Source organism: Poecilia formosa, unplaced genomic scaffold (genome assembly GCF_000485575.1).
Source record: "Poecilia formosa unplaced genomic scaffold, Poecilia_formosa-5.1.2 Scaffold283, whole genome shotgun sequence".
NCBI classification, from domain to species: domain Eukaryota; kingdom Metazoa; phylum Chordata; class Actinopteri; order Cyprinodontiformes; family Poeciliidae; genus Poecilia; species Poecilia formosa.
The window spans coordinates 114961-141431 of NW_006800222.1; the positions used below are offsets into that span (position 1 = coordinate 114961).

General features: G+C 39.4%; 1 protein-coding gene across 1 annotated transcript in view; it reads left to right on the forward strand.

Annotated features, from left to right (window-relative positions):
• The window catches only part of magi1b (membrane associated guanylate kinase, WW and PDZ domain containing 1b), a 146984-nt gene that overhangs the window by 48444 nt on the left and 72069 nt on the right, over positions 1 to 26471 (forward strand). The window contains exon 2 of the mRNA XM_016681499.1: positions 6218 to 6334. Coding sequence (XP_016536985.1) covers positions 6218 to 6334 — 117 coding nt within the window. The remainder of the gene's footprint in view (positions 1 to 6217; positions 6335 to 26471) is intronic.

A 26471-nucleotide genomic window follows, 5' to 3' on the forward strand; every position in this document is an offset into this window, starting at 1 on the left:
GACCTTTCTCTGAAGCCGTGCATACCTGGCAGTATTCACGCGGTTAGAGAGGGAGAGGAAGGATGAGACAAGTGTGCCGATTTCTATCACAATACGGCTGCTGCAATCACAGCCAGAGACGCGCCGAGAGATCGGAATCAGCCAATTATTAACTTGATCAGTGAGTACGCCATACAAAGACTGAAATCTCGACCTCACTCGTTATCACGGATGCCGCTTCTGAGAGAAGAATCAAAGTTGGCTATTTATGGCATTGATGGGTTGTTCAAAAATGAACTCGGGAGAATCACAGGTATATACAAAGTGATTTCGGTTTTGTACCAAAGTACACTGGTCTCTATTAAAACATTGCTTTAAACACATGTTGCTCACAGGGGATCTGTTTGAGAAAAGTTGTCATCCACATGTTACCCGCTCAAATTCATGTTTTAAACATGTCAAACCCATAGGTGGCAGTGTAGCGCAAAGCTGTGTCACCAAATCAGATTGTTTCAAAACAACCACGACTTCCTGTTAGGATTTAAACATGGCACCAGGAGGTTCATTTGTGTGGACAGATATATAGGTTGAACTTCTTTTAAATGGCGTATTAGAATATAAAGTCTACTAAACACGAGATTATGTCGATTGGGAATCATGTCAAAACAAGTGGCTTATTTGTCACAGGCCATAATGCGCGGGACCCTAAATCTCTGTTTTCCCACACACACACAAATTCAGAGTTTTCTCAGGTCTCCACTTTGGCCAGAGGTTTTCAAAGTAATTATTGTTATTGATATTAAACTGAAGTTTTGTGTGGATGAAAGGTCAAAACTCATGAATATGTATTTTACATGCCTGTGTGTGAGCTAGGCCTTAAAAAGAAAGTGTCGTCTAAAGCATTTTGAAACATCCCTGTGACAGTAAGGGAGAGCAGTGCTTTTAGCAGATAACAGGAAGGCTCAGTCGAATACAAATAAGTTCTTATTCATTTAGAGGACATACATAAAAGTTACTGTTTGGACTGCTAGCCTTGCTAGGAGAAATTACTCACAGCAGTTTAAATTGATACTTCGGTAATCATTTTGTTTTTGTCTTAAATTGGCAAAACTGTCTTACAGCTACTAAGACCTCATTGAGCTGAAACAAACCCTTCATACATGCCGCAGCTGAAAGTAAAGCATCACTTAAGCAGTTATATTCCCTAGAAAACAAATTTTTGGTTTGTGTCGTAAGTAAAATGTATTTTTTGATTAATTCCAATTATGTTTTTTTGTCTTTTCCAGAGGCAAGAAAGAAAAATTAAGTATTTGTTAAAAAAAAACAACTAAATTTTTAATGGAGGTGTCTTGAATCTTTGGATTTTGTTTTAACCGGTGTTGGACTATTCCCGCCCAATCCCAGCGTCCAGGTCAGGCAAGCTACAGTAATATCATCCATTTCCTGTCATGCTATGCATTCAGTGCATACAAAGACACTTTTGTAGCGAGAGGTGTTAAATATCAAGGTAGGCAATAACAAGTCTTGGTGGAATGTCAAAGGTCTATTCCCCTTAACTCCTTCCAGTTTCAAATCAGCAGCAAGCCGTCAAAGCTTCCCATTGTTACTATAATTGCCCTGCGAGCAGTTAGCTCAAGTTTCATTGAAGTTTATATGTTTCTCCAGCGTGAACACAGATGTCAGGTGCCAGCAGATCCAGCCAGTGCCCGGTCTGGCTATGCATGTCTGAACAGGGGCTTGGATGGCTGATCAGAGCCCAGGGGCGCTAGGGTGGGCTCGATGGGAGATGCCTGGAAAGTAGCGGGGGCTTTCCGCTTTTTCTCGCTGTCTGAAGCGCTTTTGATGTTTAGTCTGGCTCCCTCTGATGCTCTCGTTCTGTGTGACAGCCTCTGCCTCCCTCTCCGTTTCTCTCAAGTAAAACCTCCCTTCTGTCGAGGATTGTATGTCTCGCTTCCAAAACTGTGCTTGTTTTGGGGGCGGCGGGCTTATGGAAAATCTATACCAGGTGGGCTGTGTTTGAAGGATATGTCTTTTCTAATTATCTGTTTTTCAAGGGGGATATCGGGTGGGTGGTCACTGGGGCCAAATGTTCTCCAGATCCCACCCTTCTTCCTGCTTGAGATTCACTTGATTTCAGGAAAAATGACTCGTGCTCTGTCGCAGACCCAGACGGATGCCTGGAGCTGTGGGGCATGGGTATTGAGAAGGTTTATTGTTTCATGTTTGAGTCACATTCCCAAACTGGGAATTTTTAAGTCAGAAGTCAAGACGTTCCCATCTGGAATTTTTACTTTCATTTGAAGAGTTTGGTCAACTAAATACTAGAAAAACTCACAGTTGGAGGGCTCAATATGTGCTCTTGCTTCATCATGTGTATCAGAGTCTTTAAACTGTGAAGTTTAAATTGCTTAACTTGTTTGGATTGAGATCCAGATCTAAGTTGTTGCTAGGCTGTAGACGGTTAGAGAATTTATATTTTAACACCCCTTTTCTATTGGCTTGAAGGGAGTACTGAGATTCTTGAAGTCCACAAATGAATGACTTATGAAATTAAGGTTTACATAGGATAGGTAAAATTGATGGCTGGTTTAACAACAGCCAAGGAACATCTTGTGGTCCTAATCACCCCCAAGATAATATATCTGGATAAATGTTTCATGGATCTCTTGAATTTTTATAAATTCCTTTTAATAATTATTCAAAATAAAACAATATTTACCCACAGTGTGAAAAAGTTCTTGCTTCCTTACATAGTTTCCCTTTATTGTCACGTTTCAACTAGAACCTCTCTGACAACGTGAAGTCGACTCAAAGACCTAAAGAAGAAACATGTTATTGCCAGTTCTAGAGTTCTTCGACAAAGGGTGAGAGACGATGTTTGCCTATCAGTTTGGATATCCAAAACCATTTCTTAGGCTTTGGAACTGCAGCAAATCACAGTGAGATCAATTTTCCACAAAAAGAGACGACATGGAGCAGCAGTGAACTTTCACATGAGCCCCCAGCTTAGCAAAATGATTTAAAGAACCCATTGATGGACTGACTCATCTAATAGTTTGTAAATCAGATTGAAATTAGTAACTGTTACTTCTGACTGCCACTTTGATTTCGATTTGTTTAATGACAGTAGGACTCTAAAGTTTCAAGTGTTTAGGGGGTAGGAGTTTATAAGTTCTCACTTCTTCCTACCCCATTTTGAGCATGATATGTTAACTGAAACAAAAAATCTGTATTTCCTCTTCTTTTTTATGCACTTCTTGTTACTGGGCACTATTTTATTTTTATATTTGTATTTGTATCATGTTCGAATAAAATTTCATTTCATTTCAAATGCTGTGGCGAGACACCAACTAGGCCGTTAAAGCTCAAAAAACAAATTTATTGTGGTTAAATTATTATTTCAATCCAAATTTCTCCACAGTTATGAAAAAGGTCTTATTTCCGCTTTTTACAAACACTGAAGGCACCTGTAATTGGATGTTTTCCTAATCTTCTGCTGCCCCAAGTTGGACCAATGTAAATATAAAGGGTTAACGGAGAGAAAACCCTGACATTGTAAAACTCTAAAGAGAATAGGATTAAAGTAGCAATTTATCCAGCCACCCTTCTAAGTATTATGAGCCATGGATATTAAAATCTCCCTTTGTTCTTGTAAATCCAGCATTGTGTCGCATCTCGTCTTTTGAGCTGGCTGCGCCTTGCACCGCTAGTAGATTCCAGCATTTCGGTTTGAACCCCAGGTACCAAATGTTTTATCTGTGATGAAGGTAAAACATTTTTTTTAAAGGAAAGCGAATCCAGAGGGATATTTCACGTAACACCTTGAGGTTTCCAACTAAAATAAAGGTCCAGCTATTTTAGTTATCAGATTTGTTCGTCTCCGCAATCTTTAACTGCGATTTGCAGTCGAACCAGCGATCAGTATGCATTTTTGAAATCGGAAACAACCATTATTAAACACCAGGTATTGACACCAGTTGCTGATGTGTTATTGACAGAGTGCAGCCACAGAGGAGCAGCAGATATTGCCATCTACTTAATCAGCACATCCCTCCATAATTACCTCTCCCTCCTTCATCAGTGAAGAAGTCCTTGAGGACCTTGTTGTTCATACCGTCGTGACTTTGAAGGGTGTCTGTTCATTTTAATGAAAGCCATGTTGCTTTATCAGGATAAGGATACATAGAGTGAATGAGAGAGGGATCAGATCTACATAACTGGATTAAAGCCTATGCTTTACCTCCTTGATGTTATGTTGCTCTTGCACATCTATGAGCAAACACAGGCTGAGATGGATTTTTTTTCCAAAATATTAAGTTATTTGTATCTAAAATCATTATTGTAACAAGATGTGTTGAGCTAAATACTTTTGGATTTTGACGCATTCTTGTCAGTTTTGCTCTGTGGAAAAATATCTGCTCTTTCCTGTTATATATTGTACTATCTTTATATTGCAATGATATTGATATTTAATCAACTCGCTAAGTCAAGTCCAGTAAGTAGTAGACAAATACATGTATAAATAATAGAGATCATAAATTTTTGTGGCTCATCTGTAGATAATGTTTTTTTTTTTTTTTTTTGGTGGATCTTGTTCTGATGGTTTCTGGTGTTGTGCCATGATGTATTGCCCTGGCAACTTAAAATCACAGAGTAGGTGGTGTGACTTGCAATTTTCTCCATTAATGTGTCATACATGCGTCTGCTATGGGCAATAAACCCATACCGGTCAATTTCACGGTAAGGTAGTATGCAATGAGATTTTTCTTCTTTTTATTTAGCTATTTTTGCTCTGTAATGGTTGAAAGCCACGTGGAAAAATACTCAAAAGTGACTACAGATTTTACAAACCACTTTAAAACGTATAAAGGTACCAAATTTGTAATGCAAGTAAATCCAATTTGTTCCTTTCCAGTTCTGGAGAATTGATGCTCAAAAACATAAATAAATTAGCGTTCTCCGCTCGGTAACAACTTTCACTATGAAGAGTGAACGTTTTGGTCTATGAGCTGATTTTTGAGTCTTAAGCTGGCTGGTGAAGGGGCAAAAAATTGATAGATTTTGCTCAACAATTTATTAGTTGCAGTTTGTTTTTAGAGATTTGCTTTCAAATGAATGTTTAATTTCATTAAATTCATTAACAAAGCGGCAGTCGAGCTTTCAACACAGACATCATTAAGAAGTGAATTTAATATCTTAACTAAACACTTGAAGACACCAATGTCACTGAAATAAAATTTCCATTACAAAATTTTTTTTAAACTGAAAGCAGTTATTACATCTATAAATTGGGCTCATTGGGCTTCAGTTGTCATTTATTACATAAATCTACCATCAATCTGCCAACCAGTGCAGAATGCTCTTCTGTGCTGTGCTAACAATCTCAATCATCGGATTTATACACATTCACGTACACGCACACACACACACACACACACACACACACACACACTTGCTCACACATATGCACACAGTTTCCATGGAAACAGGATCCAGGGCCTTTTTACGACTGGTTGTGTGCCCCAGACAACCAAAATTGTTCTCAGCAGCCACGCAAAGATGGGAGATAAATAATTTGTACACTAAATAATTGGACACAGTAAAATACAGGAGAAAGTGATGAGCTGCTGTGAATTTAGATGAAGCTCCCCCTCCTCTTTCTTTCGCTAAACAGGCCGCCTTTTCTTTTTTTCTTGTCTGACTGACTGCATCCACCCTCATTGTTTTCGTCTGTTATGTTGTCACATTGTTTTTGTGCTGTGTTTGCACATTAAGCTCTGCCAGAGAAGTGGGCGCACTCATTCAGATCAGAAGAAAAAAATAAAAATAAAACCACACTAGACACACACATGGACCTTCTCCAGTCACACTGCCCCTCAGTAGCCTAATGTGTGTCTGAGGTCCAGATGGCGTAGCTGTGGGAGGGCTGCGTCGTGGTGTTAGCCTTACTGCTAGCAGTTTTGATTTTGGCCCGTCCCAAGCTGGTAGGAGAAACGGCTTACAAGCGGTCATCCCTCTGTGGGACGATAGCAAGCGTGCAGGTCACAGCGATGCGCTGCAACTTAGCGGGATCAACTTGTTCACTTCATTTGGTGGGAGCCAAATGTTCTGGTCATTTAGCACATAATTGTGGAGTAGCTGTAATATTTTGGCTCTCATGATATCGGTCTGCTTTGCTTGTTTTTTGCATTAGTTGAATTCTTGCACCAACATGCTTATTTTTGTCTATTTTTGACAGGAACAAAATTGAATAAGGACCTGAAGCATTATCTAAGCCAGCGCTTCCAGAAGTCATCACCTGACCACGAACTGCAGCAGACCATCCGAGAAAACCTGTACCGTCACGCAGTGCCTTGTGAGTCTGATGCTTCCTTTCTTCATTTTTTTCTTACACCATCTCCACCACATCGGCATCTACTTGTATCTTATGTTTCAAATTCACCTTAATGTCCATAACGGAATGACTGAAGAATGCTTGGAGTTAAAACTTCTTTCCCAAAAAAATATCTGAGAAGTGTGGCATGCATTTGTGACACACCAGTGGTGGAACACAGTGGTGGCCGAATCATTTTGTGAGCACGCTTCTTCAGCAGAAAGAGAAGTTGGCTAGAATTGATGGGGACGTATGAAATGAAATAAATGACAATACTGAAAGAAAACCCATTAGACCAGGGATGCCCTGGTCTAATGAGTCCTCAAGGGCCGGCATCCTGCATGTTTTAGTTATCTCCCTGGTTTTACACACCTGCATCAAATGATGACTCATTAGAAGGTCTAAACAGAACACTGACTTGATGAGGAGGTTGTTACCATCACCAGGGAGAGAACTAAAACATGCAGGATGCCAGCCCTCGAGGACCGACTTTGGGCACCCCTGCATTAGACGTTCAATATCTGGCATTAGAACAATCTTAAACCAACATTCATGTTAGTCCAGACCTAAATCCAGTTGATGTTGTTCATTCATCCCTCTATTCACTTGCCCTGAGCTCAACCTCTTTTGCAAAGCAGAATGGGTAAAAAAAGAAAAGCAAAACATTCTCTAGATGTGGGAATCTGATGGAGATTAAAGTTGCACAATATGTATCAAACAGAAATATGTGTTTGGATGCAATGTGTGGTAGTCTATATTATATCAAGGACTATGCAATAAAATTTTGCATTCCAACAATGAATCTGGCCTCTTGGAAGCACATCACAATATTCAACAAAATGCTTTCTTTATATCATGCAGGACTTTCATCAATGTACTCCAAAAGTGTTTGAGTTAAAGGTGACTGACTAAATATCGCCTTAAATGTACTAAATACAAATGAATTCCACGCTTTTCATCAAATCTTGTATCGCTTTCCTCCCACTTCTCGATTATACACTATTTGAATCCTGTTCAGTACATTGAAGTCATTTATTGTAACATGATAAAAGTCTGGAAAAGTTTTAAACGGATGCAAATACAAAGCACTTCATATTTCACTCTGCTGGTGCAAGAACTTCACACATATGATTGAGTTTGGCCAGTTGGTGGTAGATCAGTGTTTAATTTAGGGTATTTGCCCACACCAACACTTGACCCTTATTTCTAATTAGGGCTGATTGTTTAAGTCTGATCAGAGTAGTGTTACATTTGTCTGCAGGCCAATATTGACCATGCAGTTAGCCAAGCCGATTAAGCCACATCCTCCCTGGGACCGACCTGATCTTATTGCTTTAACCGTTTTATCACACAACACATCCCTCTTCCTCACAGCAGTGAACTTCACCTTCTGTTTTCCAAACCGATGAGCAACGACGATCCACCCATTCTATCATCACAGAGCTCGATTTGCTAATACATCTGATCAGTTCTTATGTTATGTGACTTTCTAGCGGATAAATCGGTTGCTTTGCAGATAGAATTGCTCTGCCTCAGCATAAATCCAGCTGTTTTGTGAAGGCCTCTGAACTTTGTTGAAGAACATTAGTGAACAAACAGCATAATAAAGAACAAGGAACACGGAAAGCAATAGCCAAAACTTTGAACACCTCAAAGAATGTTTCTCAAACCAATTTGAAACGGACAAAGTAGGAAATGGCTGCAAACTGATCAAGATATGGTTCTCTACTTAACGGGGTGGCAGGAACAAAGATGTTGCATTCAAAAAGCTTAAATCAGGAATGACGACAAATATATTAAAAAGGTCTTCTGTTCAGATGAGACCACAATTGAACTTTTTTAGCATATGAAAAACACTACATATTCCTTTAGTAAAACATGGTGGTTTCAGCATAATCCTGTGGGAAAGATATTTTGGAAGAGATGGATAATATGGTCAGAGTCAATGGAATTATTGATGGAGCTAAATGCAGGGAATTATGGAAGAGAGCGCATTAGAGGCTGCAGAAACACAGTCAGTGCTACAATGGAAGGGTTTAGATAAAGCATTTTTTGTCAAAATGACCCAGTCAAAGTTAAACCTAAATCCTATTGAGAATCAATTTTTATGTTTCCTTCTCTATCACCATTAAGCAATACCTTTCTCTGGTTCATCCCATAAAATGTCATTAAAATGCATTGCAATTTGTGTTCGAACCTTGACTAAATCTATGAAAAACAATTAGGATTATACTTTTGCAAGGCCAGAGCAGAAAATGTACACGAAGCAGGTACTTGGATTTGTTGCTTAGTTTTAAACTTGGCATCAACTAAAACCAGGATTTTCATTCCCTGCATTTTTAATTAGCTAACTTCTGATTCTCCCCCATAAATTACTTTCAGTATGCAGGAAGCCCATTTCAGGGACTTTGTCTGCACTACGCCATATGTCGGCCAGACACCGTTACTTGGTGGGGGTCTGGTCATAAATGCCCACTGCAATTACTGAGTGGTTTCAGGCACGCTAATGTTGTTTGAAGTAAATAAAGCATGACGGCACTCTCCTAGCCACTTGTTCTCTGGGGTTATAAAGTTTTTGTTTTGTGGTCATGGAGCAGGTAGGCGATAGAGTAAAGGTTGCAATTGACAGATGCCATTTTTGTTTGATATCTGTAAAAATGTAAAAAAAAAAAAGTTATTTACGTCTTCACAAGCTATCTAGTCAGATATATTGACTTGTATCACCAGATTAAATGTTTACCAAACCTCTGTTCATCTGCAGAGATTCAGAAATGGTAACGGATGGGGAGGTGTTGCTATGCAAAAATGCCTCTCGGTCATTCCTGCACAAGTCCCTGAGAGCTACCAGAACACTTATTTTTAAAGTTTCCATCGAGTATGATTTAGTAGTTTGGATCCAGTTGTATGAAAGCCATCTGTTTAGTTGCATAAGCAGTGAAGGGGTTCCCTTTTATGTTGACTTGTAGCTTTTGTAAGCTTTTTACACCCCTCACCCTGCTGTCTCACGTTGACCTCGTTGCCCTTTGCAGCCAAGAGGACACTCAAGGCAATCAATAAGAACGTGACCCTTTCCTTGGTTTTCCACTTGGTTTTCCTCTGAGGAACTGCAAACATGTTTTCAAAAGGCCTATAAGCCTACACAGAAATAGAAAAAGCTCGTTTTATCACTTTATGCATTTTGTCCTGCATGGGTTATCAAAGATTCCTCGTACAAACTTCATAGTTTCTAAAGTCTTAGTCCTTCATGCCAATGATCACGCTCTGCTGATCACCATGAGGACATTGTGGGTTTTAGTAGCATTAGTAGGTAAGCACAGTTCAGTTAAGGCTCCACTAAATGGAGCGTGGAAGTTGGTGCTGGAATCTAAGGGTCCAAAGCGCATACATTCAATGCCATGCTAAAATCACATTGCCATATAGTGTGGCCTGGCATGATAACTGTGTCTGACTCAAGGTGTCTTGGCGGCATAAACATGGCACTTTTCCCCAATCAGCGTCTGAATACCAACAGTTTCCATTCAGCAGTGTCTTGTGCATGGAGTCTTAAAGACAGATGAAGCAAGGACCAGACCATCTGGCACTCCAGCTGGTAGATGAATGCCCAAATATACATATTTTACAGATTGCCACTGTAATATCCTCCACTGTTACGTGAATTCAAGTTTTGATAAGTGGTCATTCTTGCTTTTAAGCAAGTATTTGATTCAAAGTAGCCACACTTTAATGATCAATCTACTTTACAAACTATTTGGTGTTGAGTCAGACCATATTTTTAAAGAACAAATAATATGTTCTATTAAAATTTTGGCCTCTCGTATTCATGTAGATTGTGAAAACGTTGACATATTGGCCTAGCCTTTTTTATACATTCCAACAACTCATCTTTAGAAACCATCTCAAACCACTAGTCTCAATACATCTGAGGTGCCTGTTGAGGCATATTTGATACGGATACTAAGGATCGTTTGTGAAGTATATTGCTGCCATCTAGTGGTCAGTGTGTTCAGAACATTTGACTAGTTTTACTGTATTAAGTTGTTTCTAAAATACGCAGATGACAGACCAGAGGGTATTATGTAGAAAGACATGGTGTAAATAAGTTTGTACTACATTTGGTCAAAGATTAAAGCCATTTTCCATCAGAGGCTCAAATAAAGTAGGTGTAAAATGCATATGAGAAAAGAAAAAAAAATCTGATCATTTTCAGACCAGTAAGCACACCATACTCGAGTGTCACCAGCTTATGTTAACGACACCACACTTATCTGTTGAAGTTATTACCACACGAAGAAGACTCAAAGCATCTTTAGGATCAGTGAGGTGCTTATTATGAACTCGGTGTAGTGGCTTTTGATCTTTTCCATCCACAGAACTGACCCATTTCTATTTAGAGTAGAAAAGAGAGAAATTCTTACAAAGTATATTTACATTGGATATTCATTGTGGTGTTCAGTATCGCTGTCCTAATTTATTTAGGGTTGACGGTTTCTATATCGGTTTTAAATTGAAACTTCATTTCCAAAAATCTCAACTCAAATGCCCATGGTGGGGGGGAAAAAAAAAAGAAAATTAGCTGTTACCATAACACCCTGATCAAATATAACACCCAGTGGACCCACCCTCCCCTGAATGCTGAGGCATTTGTCTGCTTCCCTTGTGGTCACCCCATCAATGCATTCCCATTCTCCCATTACCCCCACAAGCCCTCCTCTCCCTCTGTCCTGCTTCCATTCCTTAACCCCCCCACCCCACTCCACTCCACCCCACTCCACTCCACTCCCCGAAAGCTATGACACAACTGTCTTTCGTCCCCCTGCTGCCTCTGCAGCTCTCTTCCCTTTAGTAGCAGTCTCTGTCTTCCTTTCTTATATTTTTCTTGCCAGTTGTAAGCGGTCGGAGCAATAGCAGCAGGAAGTGAGAAAGCTTGTGCTGTTGGATTTATACCTGGCTTTAACCCCCGATGCTCGGCGTTACAAACGTGGCTCGGGTGTCTCCCGCATCAAGGCAAGTAGCTTTGTTTACTGATGGCTCAGTAGTCACGTCTGAACTCAACGAGGTTTGAAAAAGCCTGCGTTCACGTGCATGTGTCATGAACAGCGGCGCTAGCTTTGCAGACGATTGGACGACCTGTATATAGGCTAAGAGGACAGCTCGATTGGAAGGGGGGTGCTGAAGCTGTGGGGATCCTGATGGGGGTGGGGTGTAGTTTTTGTGTGGGGGGGGGGTGGGAGGGGGATGGGCAAAAAGGATTGAAAGGCGCAAAAAAAAACAACTTCACTGATTGTATGTAACCAATTAAGCTAATATAAAAGCATACTGTGGTGTTTTACAGTTGCATTGTACTAAGGTGAGGATGCTGTTGATCTACAGTATTAACAAAGGTCGCCGTTGTCATGCTGGTTGGCTGAGGTTACAGATTGCACTCACAGTTGCAATCACTTTGTGATGCCTGAGACAAACAAATATCATTACAACAGCCGTAGTTGTTCCTAAATGGGGAAAAAGTGGCGAATAAATCAAAAACCAAGGGGCTGGGAAGTGATCAGACCATATCGATTCAGAACAGAATCCCAAATCCTCTGTGTCTCTTCTGCCACATGTTGCATAAGGTTTGTTGTGTTCATCAAGGATGTTTTTATTGGGTTTGTAACGACGGATCTTTCCTGTTAGACTGGTTCTGAGCTGATTTAAACACACACAGAGCCCAGTCTGTGTCCGCCGCTTCGGACTTTACCAACAAGCTGATGTGAATACAGCAGCACTTGAACAGTTATTTCAGAGCCTTTTCTAAGCTTTGATAATCTTTTATTAATAAAATGTTGTGAAATTAGGAAAGCATCTTTTACATGTCTTATTTGTTCCCTTAATTTTTATATTCATGGTTTACATTTTTGTACAATAGTGTATGTTTGTGTTGGCTGCTAACTATTGTATATTAATATTCAGATAAACTAGTGTCATTACCAATGTAACGTCAGATAAAGGTATTATTTCATGGTTTGGTTTTGAATTTGATGACATTTTAGCATAGTTTAGTTTCATATTCTTCCGTTTATAGTTGCAGACCACATAAATAAGGTTTCAAAATGAACAGTTTTACCATTTGATACTTCTCCCTTCAGCAGCATTTCTTCAAGAGATTCTATTTAACAGTTATTTACTCCAGCCTTTTTTTTTTTCTTTTTTTTTTTGACCCTGAAAATTGTGGAGCCACAGAGTGGGTGAGATGGTGAAGCATGTACCCATTATGGTCACAGTGATGGGCAAGGAACTCGCCAAGTGCTGTTTGTAATTTCCACGGTTTTCTAGTCTCATGCTTGTTTCCAAATTATTGTTTAAAAACCGACAAGGCGCTGAGATAAGTCATTCCCAAAAAATCTGTCTCAATGGCTGTGTGGAGGGAAAAACGCACGCACGCACGCACGCACGCACGCACGCACGCACGCGCAAACAGCAAGAGTGTGGACAGGAATGCATTTTCCCTTTGACAATGCTTCTCCAAATGTTGGAAAATTCAAATGTATCCAAAGGTTTTTGAAATATAATGCTTAAATAACTTTTTTTGACAGACGTTTTACTTCTACAGTAAAACAGCATGAAACAAATGTAACATTCTGTAAATTATTAATACAGCTATTTTGTAGATTTTAGTCACAAAACCAGCTGAAATCTATGAATACTTGAGAGCCCATCTATAATTGCTTATAACCGCCTATTTTAATAGATCAGGCAATGAATATACTTTAATATGCATTAAAAGTGGCAATTGTCTTAGCATCTGCGAAGTTTGCTTGTGTCAAGGTATTTCAGCTTCCCTACCTGTTTTTATTTTTATTTTTTTAACAAATATATATGCTTTACAAAAAATTGAATAGGTGAATTCACAAACACTAGACAGCGAATAGACTGTAGGTCAGAGTACACTGTTAAGTCACTTTGTTGTAATACGTGTTTTTATTTTGAATATGCTTTTATAACTTTTAGAACATGACAGGAACTGTGGTTAAGAAAAAAAACTGCAATAATGACAAGTTAAGTTCTGCAAATGGCTTCACTTTACCAGTCATGTATGTGAAGTTTGTCTTTTCTTTTTTTTTCCTACTGTAAGTTTCTTATTTTATACATAATTATGAATGATCTGTTGATCTTAATTGGACAATCTTTAGCATAGTCTTTTTTTCAGTCATTGAATGCACCAAACTGAAGGCAGCCAACAGTGCTCTTTGGTGTGAAAGTTGTATCTGTGGGAATTAAACTTAAAATCAGTCATTTTAGCCATCAGCGATGGTTCAGAGTTTTTTTTCCTTGTATCCCAATGTTTCCATCACTCTCCATGGGCTTTAGCACCCTGTCATCAAAAACAGGTGTGAGCATCAAGACCAGCGGCGCCCATGTAACTGGTCAAAGATGTTACTTGTATAGAGTGTGAATACATGGCAAGCTGGAATACCGTGCCACAGCCTTTTTGCGGATGTCTTCTGTTTTTAACGTTTTTGTCCCCAGAAATGATTCAGATCATCAAGTAAAATAAAATATGAAACATAATGGAATGAAAACAAGCCACGGACATTGTTTCATATAGTATTGGGATAAACCTAGCTAAACTATAATTGTACCACTTGTTAAATCTTATGACTGTGTTTTCCTGGATATTTGGGCCTAGTTAATGACAGACATGTAGAATCAAACTGTTAATTTACTACAGCCTACCTGGCAGCATAAAGTTGGCTTAAAAGCAACATGTTATGTTGCTTCTTGAGAAGTTGAAGAGGGAAGCAAAGTCATTTATCTTTCAGACTGGAAAGGGTTAGGAAGCCAGTACATGCATTTTTGCAAAATACAGCTGATGCACACTGAGGTCTTTGAATGTCTTGGATGACCTTTGACCCCACAGACTCTTATGTGCTCCTCTTGTTTTTTCCCAGCCCCCTTCCTCTGACCTCTGGGCATAACAAATGAGCCCAACTCTTAGCTGCGTGTCTTTCTTCCCAAGCTGTATCTCGACTAGATCTGAGAGTTTGCAATTCGTAGTTTGTCGTCTCACGCAAAATCTGTGCTGAACTCTTCAACACTCATCTGCTGGAGTTGTAACACTTATAAAAGCCGGTGAACTTCTGAGCTCGTTCCGTTGTTTGACATGTAAATTTATGCAGCTCCTGTCTCCCTCCAGCACAGCTTCCCCCTCAGCGAGGCACTAAAGTTTCTTCCCCTCACTCCTTTTCCCTCACATCTTGGTCAAGGATTACTTGTTATGGACTCAAAACAGCAGACGGCTTGTGTATGAGTTGGTGCACGCTATACCACCGGTGTATGGGGAATATAACAGAGAAAATAGCAGGTTTTGGGATCTGATGGCATCTGTGAGAACAAGAGGGAATGGGGGGTGAAGAGGCAAAAGGGAGGAGAAGAGGGTTGTGTGTATAGGGGGGGTGGGCGGGTGCATGTGGGTGCCTGCGAGATGGGAAACAGCGGGGCTCAGTCAGTGAGAGAGAGACACAGAAGCCTCGCATTGGTGTGTGTGAGACGGGGCACATATTAAACCAATGTGTGGATGCTGCTTAGCTTAGCTCCAGTTAGCCTAGCATCCCCAAGCCAGAGCTGGACAGAGGACACAGGCACAGGAGGAGAAAGGATAACTAAATCTGCATCCTTCCCACAACCCCCACCCTTTCCTTCTTTCCTCTCATCTACACCTGACTGGATTTTTTTTTCTTCTTCTTTTTTTTAATCGCTTCTTCTGTCTCCTGTCGACGTGGTGGTGTTCTCTGGACTGTAGGCTGAGGGAGCAGGAGCCAATCACAACGTTTTCTGATTGAGGTATTTTGTTTTTGTTTGATTTGAAGACGAGGGGCGGCTGTGATTTAATACTCGTGGAGGGGGGGATTGGAGGAGTGTGGCAATGAGGATGGAGGAGAGGCAGGAAGGCTGTGCATCAGGCGGAAGGCACATCGCCGGCAGTAATGGAGGCTGATGTGTTTGTGGTCAAACGGAAGCCGTCTGCGTCTCGTCTGTCTCAGGTTCGACCGTCTGCGCACGTCTCGTGCGAAAACCCTCCAGTCGCCAGTGTTGACATGATGTGTGATCGCGCTGGAAGCCGCTTTGCCCGTCCCGTTTGTCCGGCTGGAGCTCCTCGGATGCTAAGCTTAGCTCCTTCCTCTCCTCCTCCATCCTCTCCCTTTCATTCTTTTACCATTTTTCTCTGTCTCCTTTTTTTCCCCCCTTCCTCCCTGTTTTTTTTTTCTTCAATCTATCTAATGTCTGGATGGCCCTCGAACCCACCCTTTCTCCCCTCCATTTCTACCCTCCTATGCCCACTCCCTCCCCGCCCCTCTAAATTGTTCATTTTAAAGCTTTTCTTTCCCATTCCCATGTAGCTGTAGGTAGCAGCACTTAGCCGGCCAAGCTTGTTTTGACCGTGGAAAGAAAAAAAAAAAAAGACAAAGGCTGGCTGCGAGTGAACGCGGGGGGCATTTTCAGGCTGGTTTCTGGCTGATTTAGCTTCACACAGCCCTCTTGCCCCTTAAGGGTTTTTTCCCCCCCTTTAGTCTAATCTCTCAACTACTACTCTGCTCCTCGAGCCCCCTGCATCTTTCTATATTTCAATACCTATGTAGAAAAGAAAAAACAGGTCTGAAGGAAGGCCTGTTTTTATTTTTATTGACATGTGGAACACCTCATATCTCTCTGAATCTCTGATTCTCTGGATCTGGGGACATTCATCCTCTAATTAAAGGCACCCAGATCAGCTGCAAACACTGCCATCTTTGCCACTTATGTCAAAGTCAACACCACACAAGGAGATTTTGAAGGGGTTTCGAAGAAGAAAGCGAGATGGTGGAGGCTTCTGTCGGACCGGGCTTTCCTCTCTCCAAGACAAAACAAATGCATCTAGCCAGAACGTAGTCAGAAATTTGAGTACTGGAAAATGCTGGCCTGTGGCTTTTGGTTGGATTAACCCTTTACTGGGACAGATGGCTCCATCCCCCTGCCGAGCTAGCAAACCCCAGTCAGCTTGTCAGCCCCTCTTTGCGTGCCTGTTTGTGTGTGTGTGTCTTTCATAAAAAAGAAAAAGAAAAAAATACGTTTGGCAGGCTTGCTCAGGCCAACATGGTGGATGGATCTGTTTTGGTTATTGGAATACGATGGCAGTCTGCTGTCCTTCCCCTTGTTTGTGTGTAAGCATGCAGGTTTTTGACAAGGATCCACGAGGACGGGCCTCAGTATCTTCTTGGGAAAATATGGACTCGGTTGGCCGGCTTTCACGACTGCATGTTGATTGTGGAGATTTAAAGAAACGATTCAGTTTGCAGTTTGGGCACAGCTTCTGCTTTGAGACTGTGGCCAGATTTTTTTTAACACGTAAGCTGTTGCCGTTCCTGGTTTTCACCCATCAGTTATACAAAGAAAAAATATTCCTACATTTATGCATTTATTTCATTCGTTTGCAGTTTAAAATGAAATAGAATTGATATAAACACAAGTTTTACGTTAAAAGGAGTAGTTGGAAGAAAAAAATCTTATCTAGTCTATGCCTTCTCTTAAGACAATTTACTATACCATAAGCAACTAAGCATCAGTCAACCAGCCATATAAAAACATCTTTATACACAAAAATAGGCAATTAAAAAAGATAAAAAAGAGGTACTTATGTTGAACTTGTCCACATTTTGTCGCATTATAACTATAAACTTCAGTGTGTCGTCTTGGGATTTTCTGTGACAAACCAACAGGAAGCATCAGGTAATTGTAAAGTAGAAGGCAAATGATAAATAGGTTTTAGTGGCTAGAAACCATAACCTGCATTTGTAGTAATTCTCCTTTACTGTAAAATCACTAATTACAGTAATTAGTGGCATGGAGAGGTCATTATAAGACCACAGCATGACCCTGCCACCACCATAGAATGTAGGCCAATAAGCTTAATCTTTATTATCATTTCTTGCTTTACCATTTTGTGACATTTCCACCATTCTCTAAGTTTTAGCCTCTCAAGCACTAAAGACATTGAGAATTGTCACATTTCATCCAAATGGCTAAATATGCTGTAGATTTGCAGAATAATGAATGGACCCCGGTTAAAATATGATATCCAAGAAGTTCTTTGTGAATCTGAAATTGCACTGCAGATGGTAATTTATTTGTTGTTGTATTTCCCTGAATACACTATCCCCTAAGTGAAACATGGTGGTGGTACCATCATGCTGGAAATCTTCCTGTAAACGGGAACAGAGATGGGAAGATATGCGGAATTAAAATCAGAGAAAACCTGGTAGAGGCCTAAATTGAAAATTTGTGTCGATTATATTCAAAGATTTCTCCAGCCAGTCTGAGTGAGCCTGGTCTGTTCTGTAAAATGGGCAAAGTCAGGCATGTGTAGTTGGTAGAAATCTACCCGAAACCCTGGGATGCTCCAGTTATCCCAATAAAAAATACGGGATTTGTTTGTGACATGTTTAAATTGTAGAAGCTCTTCCACTGTGTTGCCGCGTTCTCTTTGACTGTCAAATATGGACAAATATTGTAAACATCTTCCAGGAAAAATTGTGTTTTTACTGTAATGTCATCCATTAAATTTGACCTGGAATGAAAACAAGACTTTTCAGAAGTTGTATTTAGAAACACTGGATCCATCAGGTTTTAAAACCTTGGGTTGGAAAAATCTGATTTGGTGAGATGAATAGAAAAGCTGCGTTTGTTAGATGGTCGTCTGTAGAGCTCTTCTTCTTCTGTCAGTTATGGCATTGCGCTGCGTTTTTCTGACCGGCGACTCCTACAGCAAAGCATTAAATGTGAGAGTCTAAAATGTGGACGAGGATAAACCGTAGTTCAAGTCACCTCAATGTCTTGTGTGATACTTTGGGAATTACTTTAGTCTACTGAATATTTTAGTAATCAATTTTATTTGTTATTCTGATCATTAGTCTGATTTAAAAATGGCACGCTCTGATTTTATTTTATTTTTCACCTTATAATCTTTTTCTTATAAGTTGGAAAAAAGCTTAGTAGCTTTATTTTTGGCAGCTTATTGATAGTTTAAGTGAATGATGACCCAAAACATTGTCTTGTTATGCAAACCACCTTTATATCTGCATTTCTTTGCACTTCTTTACATGTGGATCTTGGTATAAATGGCGGTTTAGTTGGTGGATCAGCCTTGGCGTTTGAATCAGAAGCGCCACTGGTGGAGTTGGACCGCTGATAAAAATGAAGCCTGTAGTGGGACTGAGTCGGTGGCCTGAAAAGCCACAGTTATCCTCTGGTCAAAGCAGAGACCAAAACAGCTATTCTGGACCACACTAGTAGAACCCACAAAAGAAACGTACTGAAGAAGCAGAAGTCACGAAGTGGTGGCTGAGAAACAGAGGGAGGGATTATGTGGTATTATTATTATTACTATCATTTTGTTTTTCGGTTTTATTTTGTTTAAAATAAAACAAGTCAATGTGGGAGGATAGAGGCCGCATGGGGAGCTGCTGGTCTCCTGTACTGCTGGGTTAATCTAAAGCTATGCAGATAGTGACTCTGTCTCTAACCTTACTATATGAAATAAAACAATACTCCAGTTTTTAATTTGACATACCCAGTGTCAGACTTGAAACATAAAGATTACTTGATTTGGTTTGTTTCTATTGCCCTGATATTATATATAGAAACCACTCAAAATCTACTTGTTTAAATAGTATCTGTGCTGGCTGACCTGAATGCTCCGTAACAATAGCTGACTCTATTAATAGAACAATTATGATAATGAATTATTGCCAAACACGTTTACGGTGTCCCACTTTGAGCTGATGGATCTGAGCACTGGAACAGTTTTAAAATGTAGGAATCTTTTTTTTTTTTTTGTTCGTCATTTCTTAATTTCTCAGTGTTATTGCCGTTGGTGTTTCCTTTCTTACTGTGTGCATGTGTTTAACCTTTCAAGGAAGCATGTTTAGTCGTGTTAATCTTCCGTTGGTCATGTGGAGGTTTTTGAAGCACTTCATCAGAGCAAAAAAGAAAAAAAAAAAAAATTCTTTAGGAAATCTGCATAATGGTCTTTGCATTTTCAATAGATGGCTTCCTAAAAATCATTAAAACACAAAGCTTTCATATTCATCCCAGAAAGCCAAATGTTTTGGGGTATATCATTTACATCTGATTAGCATATTTTGAGTCGCACAGCTACGAAAGGTACACATGCGGTTAAGAAAAAGAGGTTCTAAAGCACAAAGCTAATGGTTTGCAACATAATCGGGTTTCCTCTCAAAAATGCAAACAAATCTCGACTAATAGGATTCCCCCCCAGTTCTTTGTTTGCTGGTTGAGTGGCTGAATTAAAAAGATAATTATGACTGAGGTGTCGAAATTGTAGCTTTTTTATGACTGAAGAGAGAGGAAAAAATGTCTCAATTAAATTTCTTGTTTTCTTTTTGTAAATGAGTCTATAATGCAGATTCCATTATAACCTCTAGGGATATTTATATATTCCTCTGAAATCAGACAATGATAAATACTATGTTTGTGTGGGATGTAGTACTTTCAAAAGAGAAATAAAATTTCATAAACGACAGAGGTGCACTGATCAGGATTGTGTGGCCAATTTATAAAACTTTGACTTGTTAGTGATTTTGACCTATTCAGATTTCTCTTATCAACCAACATAAAATCAGTAATCTAAGAAAATAACAGCATATAGATATATCTTCTGGTCTTACTACTATAAACAGTAACTAGTTCATCAGGATTTTACTATTATAAAATAAAGATAATTGTCATTATAAGAATAACCTGAAAATCAAAACAGAGTCTCGAATAACAGTATCGGATTATATGGATCTAAAATTTTGTCACAATATTTTGTGGTATTCATTGTGTTTTTTGTCTTGCCTTGCAACCCCTTACTCTATAAAAATATCCACTTTTAAAAGAGCTGCTAAAGTAAAACATCCTCTGCATTAGATGTTTTGAATTATTGTCCTGGATCTCAGCGGCTATTTTTTTAAGTGTAAATGCAGCGTTCATCTATGCACTCATGAAACTAGTACCAAAGTTGGTAGAGAACTAATCCCAACCATATTAGCTTTGTGAGAGGTTGGCAGTTTGAGTTTATTGTTAATATTGCAAGATGATAAATTCTTATCACAGCAATTTTTCCTCCTGTAAACAAACTAAAGAACATTGCCAAACAGTAATTATCCACTGTAGAACAATCAACTGTTTTAAGTTCGGCTTCAATGAACGGGTAAATATAACCAACATGGAACATCTTAAGCTCAACTAAAAACAAAACATGATCAAATAAATAACAAATCCAGATTTTACTGTAATGGCTGGGTCAGTTTTTCCTGCAACATCACAGCTCGCATGACTTACAGTCACTGTTTGAATTTTATGTCTTCTCCAGAAAATGTATCTGGTATTTATCTAGGAATTAAATAGAAACAATAATACCTGTAAGCGCAAAAGAATGCAGGTTTAGATCAGATCCCAGATGTGAAATTGATTGGTGGAGAAGAATGAGCCAAAAGTCCTTTAGGCGAGTCGGACTTGGAGTTGAGGAAATGGTTTGCTTCATTTATAGCCACACGTTGTTCAGTCAGGTTTACGCTCATCTTAATGTTTAACAAAGACCTGCTACAAAAGCTGTTCTTATCTCGGGTTATTTATGGAGGTGCATAAAAATCTATATGCGATTTCCAAACAGTCACCAGAACTTGTCATCATATTTCGCCAAGAACAATACTGACGACAAACTTGTGCGCTACGTGGTCCGCTGCTGTCATCTCATCAACCGTGAAAAGATTTCATGTGGGATTACTTGTGAGCTGTTGCCCTTTGATGATTCACACACTTTTAAAATCTTTGTGAGCCTCAGATCCTGGTTGTGACCAAAATAACCAGCACCTTGCAGTTACTCATTGCAATTTTTAGACAGTTTTTCCCTGGATCTTTATTTCAGCCGAGAAGTTAATCTGGTTCACTTTCCTCTGCTGAAATCAAGCCATCTGTGAGGCTCAGGCAAGCTTAAGGAAAGCTAAACAGCACCATGAAACCGGATCTGATGGAGATGTCAAGCAAGACGGCTCTTCAGCTCTCAGCAAAAAGGAGTCAAATTGCACAAAAAGTCGACACCGGCGTCTCTCCTGTAGAAGGAATTAAATGTAGGTCACAGCTAAACTGCAAGGCCAGGCCTGAGGGATGTGCGCGCTCAGGGTGCTGTGTTGCTTTGGGGAGAATGCAAGTCAAGGGAATAAACAGATTTTTCACACACGGGTATTTTTAGAAGCTGGCTTGCGTCTAAGTGGAGGCATGCACCTCCTTTTTTACCGTCTTCAGTGTCACAATGTCAATATGTTGAAGCAAAAAAAAAAAAAAAAAAAAAAAAAAAAATTGGACCAAAGTTTAATTTCAGATTCTCGTCCTATGTTCCTTTAACCACTGAAACGTCTTAAGCACCTTTTATTGTTTTGCTTATTTTTGCTTTAGTATCACTATATTGTCAAATGGAGACTCGTGTCACCATGTGCCAGGATAAATATAACCAATCTTGGCCTGTCATGCCACCAGAGATCCAGACACTCCCTTAAAAATAGGCTGCTATCAATTAAATATAGATGAGCTGCTGAATGTGTCTGCCAGTTAATGTTAGCATGAAGCTTGAATAAGAGAGTTTTAAGAGGAGGGCTGTACGTGAAGCCGTAGTAAAATAATGAGCTCTTTTTCAAGTTTTGACTGGGAGGCTTACTTCGTGTGTGACTTCCTATGTGTTATACGTTTCAAAAAACTAGCAGCCAACATATGCTCTGGTTAGATGACATTCAAACTGATGTGCTAGCCTATATGCAAATTGATGTGTGACAGAAAACTATTGAGATTTTTGGCTGTGATGTGGCAAGGGTTATACATGCATCTGCAAGGCCCCATGTGGCAATCAAATGTACTTCAAAGTCCAACATGCGTTGCCGTCTATGATCCCAGTTCTAAACCATGAACACCACTGTTCGGTCGGAGGTGGTGGGAAGACGTCATGAAAAGATGCGTCGATCCGTTGTAAGCTGATTGATGGTAAAGACTTACCATGACGACCAAGGTCAGAGTAGAGATTGTGACCGATGACCGTGTTGACGTATTGATCGTGATTTGAAAGGTAACTGGATGCTCTCTGTTGTTGGTAGCAGATCCTGTGTGGAGGGGAAACGTGTAGATCGGTGCTCAGGTCAGAGTGACACTGAGCTGATCTTCAGAGACATCAAACGCCGTCCAAAAGCTGACATGATCTAAAATGAGACGTTTTCATTTCGTGCATCTCTTAGTCTTCCCATAGGTATTCAAATTTGACATGGCACTTTACACCTTCCAGGTATAGTCTGAAGCAGATTAAATCTTTTTGCTGTTGTTGTTGGTGTGTTGGCGTAAAGCTAAGAAAACTACAACCTTAAAAGTCGAGGCTTGGAAAAGTAATCTACTTTTCAAAGACCCATCGGCTTGAGAGAGGAAAATTAGTTGCTCACTACACATTTCCGCCCAACCTTTTTAAAGTCGCTCATATTTTTACTAACTCTGGTCTGGCCCAGCCATCAAGTAAATACATGGCATATTGGGTTTTTTGATTGATCGAGTTTTACCATTTTCTTTTTTACTCCAATGAACATGAAGTTTTAATTTTTTATTTATTTATTTTTTTTTAAAGACTGTGCACAGTGTTGCCTTTAGGTTGAAAGCCACCTGACATGGATGGTTATCTATTTTGTTGTTCAATCCTCCGCTTGTTTCTGCAACAACCTTCTTGGTCTATGAGGATTTAGCATTCCTTTAAGAGTCCCACTACTGTAGTGCAATCTGCAAATAAATGATCAGGTTTTCCACATGTGTGCATACATGCTGTGTTTACACAACAAAGGACTGAGCACACAACCTTGAGGAGCTCCAGTCCTCAGCGTGATGAAGTTGACTGTTCTTTCTAATTCATTTTGACATTTCTTTCTGGCAGCTTGTCCAGAATCCAGAGACATGGCGGTGTTTAGGGGAAGTAGAAGATGTTTTTCTGTTTGTCAGCCTGGATTGGACATGTAGAAATACTAGCAGGCAGGATTTGTTGGTGCTTATGTTCTGGCGGACGCACCAGGATTATTTTGGAAGTTAATAGAAAGGCTAGTTAATGCAGACACTAAATGTAGCAACTGTTTCATTTTGAAAGTTCTGGTTACCCAGCAGCACATGTTTAACTGCATGTTGGTGAAGTTTGCTGGTCCTAAAAGGAGTAGTAAAGAAAATCCATACAATGTCTGCACAATCTTTAACAAAACACATTTTAGTGGTGCATTCATTGATCAGAAAAAGATTTCAAACTGGCTACTCAAGCTGGAAATCATCCGTCATTTTCATTTTGGTTCTCCTAAAAAGTTTGTCTTGTTCACTGTTCGATCATTTTTTCATATTTGCTTGATGCTCAGAAATTGTTGACATTGATCATTAGCATATCTCTTGCTCTGGTCTGGGACATTTTGAACTTAGGAATGTGAATTTAAAAATGGACATGTATCCTTTAGCAGTTATTGTGCAAGCTTTGAGAAATATTTGAAAATAGCTGCTGCTGTGAACAAATTTCCGAAGTACTGCAACTTGTTCAGTACTTCCTGTGACCTGGGAATGTAAGGCAGCAGATTATGCTGTTTTATAATCCTTTAAAGGGACAAGCAGAGAAATATGATCAAATATTTACCATCTGAAAATGTTGCATGAGGTGGCTCATCTGAGCACTTGAGCAGTGCTGCTGGGCAATGATCATCCCCCCACCCATTGCCTTTCAGGCTGAGGTGTTGAACTTTATTTGTTCTCCACAGCAGGAGTCAAATCTGGTCACCGTTGGAATCACGCGGTGGAGGTGGTGCGGTTTGCACTGTGTGTCTGTTCTGGTAATGCAGCTGTGTTTACAAGTGTGTTTCAAAGGTGACCATTGCTTTACGCTCAAAATCCCCAATTTTTAAATGTGTGGCATTTAAATTCATTTGCTTTTCTGAGGGAAAAATTGTAGATCGTTTTTACCCCGAAGCAGTCAGTCTGTATTTCTTAGACGAGCTGCTAGTAGTTGTTTTTAGCCGAGTTAACCCAGCAGCAGTCCAATCTGCAGCCAAGATTTTCTATTTTCAAGCACAGCAGTGTCAAACTTTGAGTGTTTAAGCACGCCGAATGAGTGTGATTTAACTGTGACAGTTTTATTAAATACTACAGAGCCTGCTTTCTGAATTCATCTCTGGCTAACACCGATAACGGGCGTTCTGGCTTGTAATAGTTTTTGTAGAGATGCACCGATGAAAGATTTTGTGAAATTTTGCTGAATTATATATTTTTTATAAACTTTTTCAATAAGTTAAATATGCAACATTTTTTTTCTCTTCCATTAAAAACAGGAAAACCAAATAAAATTGTCCTGGTTATGGGACAGTGTGATCTACAAATAAAATCAAACTAAATCATTTACAATTCTCGTTTATTCTTCAACAAGACCAAGTAAATCTCCTTTAAACACACACATCTCAAAATGTTTAAACTCACTATCGCCTTAATTTTCAAAATAAAAGTCAACATTATCCATCATTATTTCAGAGGATAAACCTCTGATTTATTGTCTTGTGTGAGATTATTAAATCATTTAAAGTGTTACAATCAGATAAGCAAAAAAAAAAACAAACACATGTTTTCTGTCTTTCTGAAATTCTGTAATTTAAAAATGAATTTTTAGATTAGTTAGGATTACTAAAATAGTCTTTTTTGTTGTTAAAAGCCATGTATATATTTTTGATGCAATCTTTAAGCTGCTCTGCAAAGTGTCACTTGACACAACCTTCTCACACTAGATTTGTGAGGTTTGTCATTTGTTGTCTATTTAGAAGCCTGACTTGTTTCCAAGCTTTAATTTTTTGGCTGACTCATTGAGATGTTGCTTCAATATTTCCACACATTAATATTTCCTCACTCTGCCATCTGTTTTGTCAAGTGCACCAGTCCCTCCTGCAGCAAAACACACAGCTGGTGTTCTCAGGCTTGTTGGCTTATCCCCTCTAAGTATCTAGTATCTCTTAGTATTATTAGTGTTATTACAATAGTATTCTGTATGAAGTTTGTAGATCTTTATCTTGACTGGTAGACATCTTACTGATACTGAAAATCGCTAACTCTGAATCTTTAACGACGTTCTCGCTGAAGAGGTCTATTGTTGTGTCCTAGTGGGACTTGAGTATGTTGTGTTCACCGTTTTACAAATCACTAATCTGTGCAGTTTAACAATAAAATTCTCAGATTTTTTTTTTCTTTTTACTTTTGTTGCAACTGTATCGCTGTAAACTTGACTGTGGAAAATTCAACTTTCAGTAGGAATTCTTACTACGTGTAATGTTTGAATATTTGCATGATCCAACTGTGATCAGGCACAAGAACAATTTGGTTTGAAAGGGAGAAAAAGTGAGAAAAACTTCAATGCTGTATTGCAAAAGAAAAGTCATTGATTTCCCACAGAAATGTGACCTTAAATAGTTTTTGACAGTTGAATCTCATTCAAAAATGTAACCTGCAATTCAGTGTGTGCTTAGCTGACTTATTGCTGGATGAATGGAGTCTGGAAACAGTTAAATAATAATAAAAAAAACTTATTCAGGATAAAGTCATCAATGCTCAGTAATTTGATCCTTTTTTTAGTTCTTTCCATCTTTGTTTCCTCATGTATCTCATTTCTGATTTTGATGCGACTATGAAATATGTCAAACCTCTCTGGTACTTCATATTTCTGTAATATTACAGAAAACATTTGGGAAGCCAGAGTGCATGCAGAGCAACGTTTCTTGGCAAACAACCCAGAAACATACTTGAATTCCTTGAAGTGATTTGCTTGTCCCTCAACAGTCCATTTCCACTGAATGCTTGATTATTTGTGCCAATACCTGGAAATAATGCTATTTCTTCAATTCCTTGGCCTCATTTTGTCTGAAGTCGGCATGAAGCGGGATGGTCACTCAACTCGTCTAATCTCCAACTCTAGTCCCAGAAATCCCAACCGGTCTTTCCCTCTCACTTCATTTCACAGCCTGGTCAAAGGAGCTTTTGTGTTCAGGGTGTAGTGAATGAATTCAGCCTTTGGTGA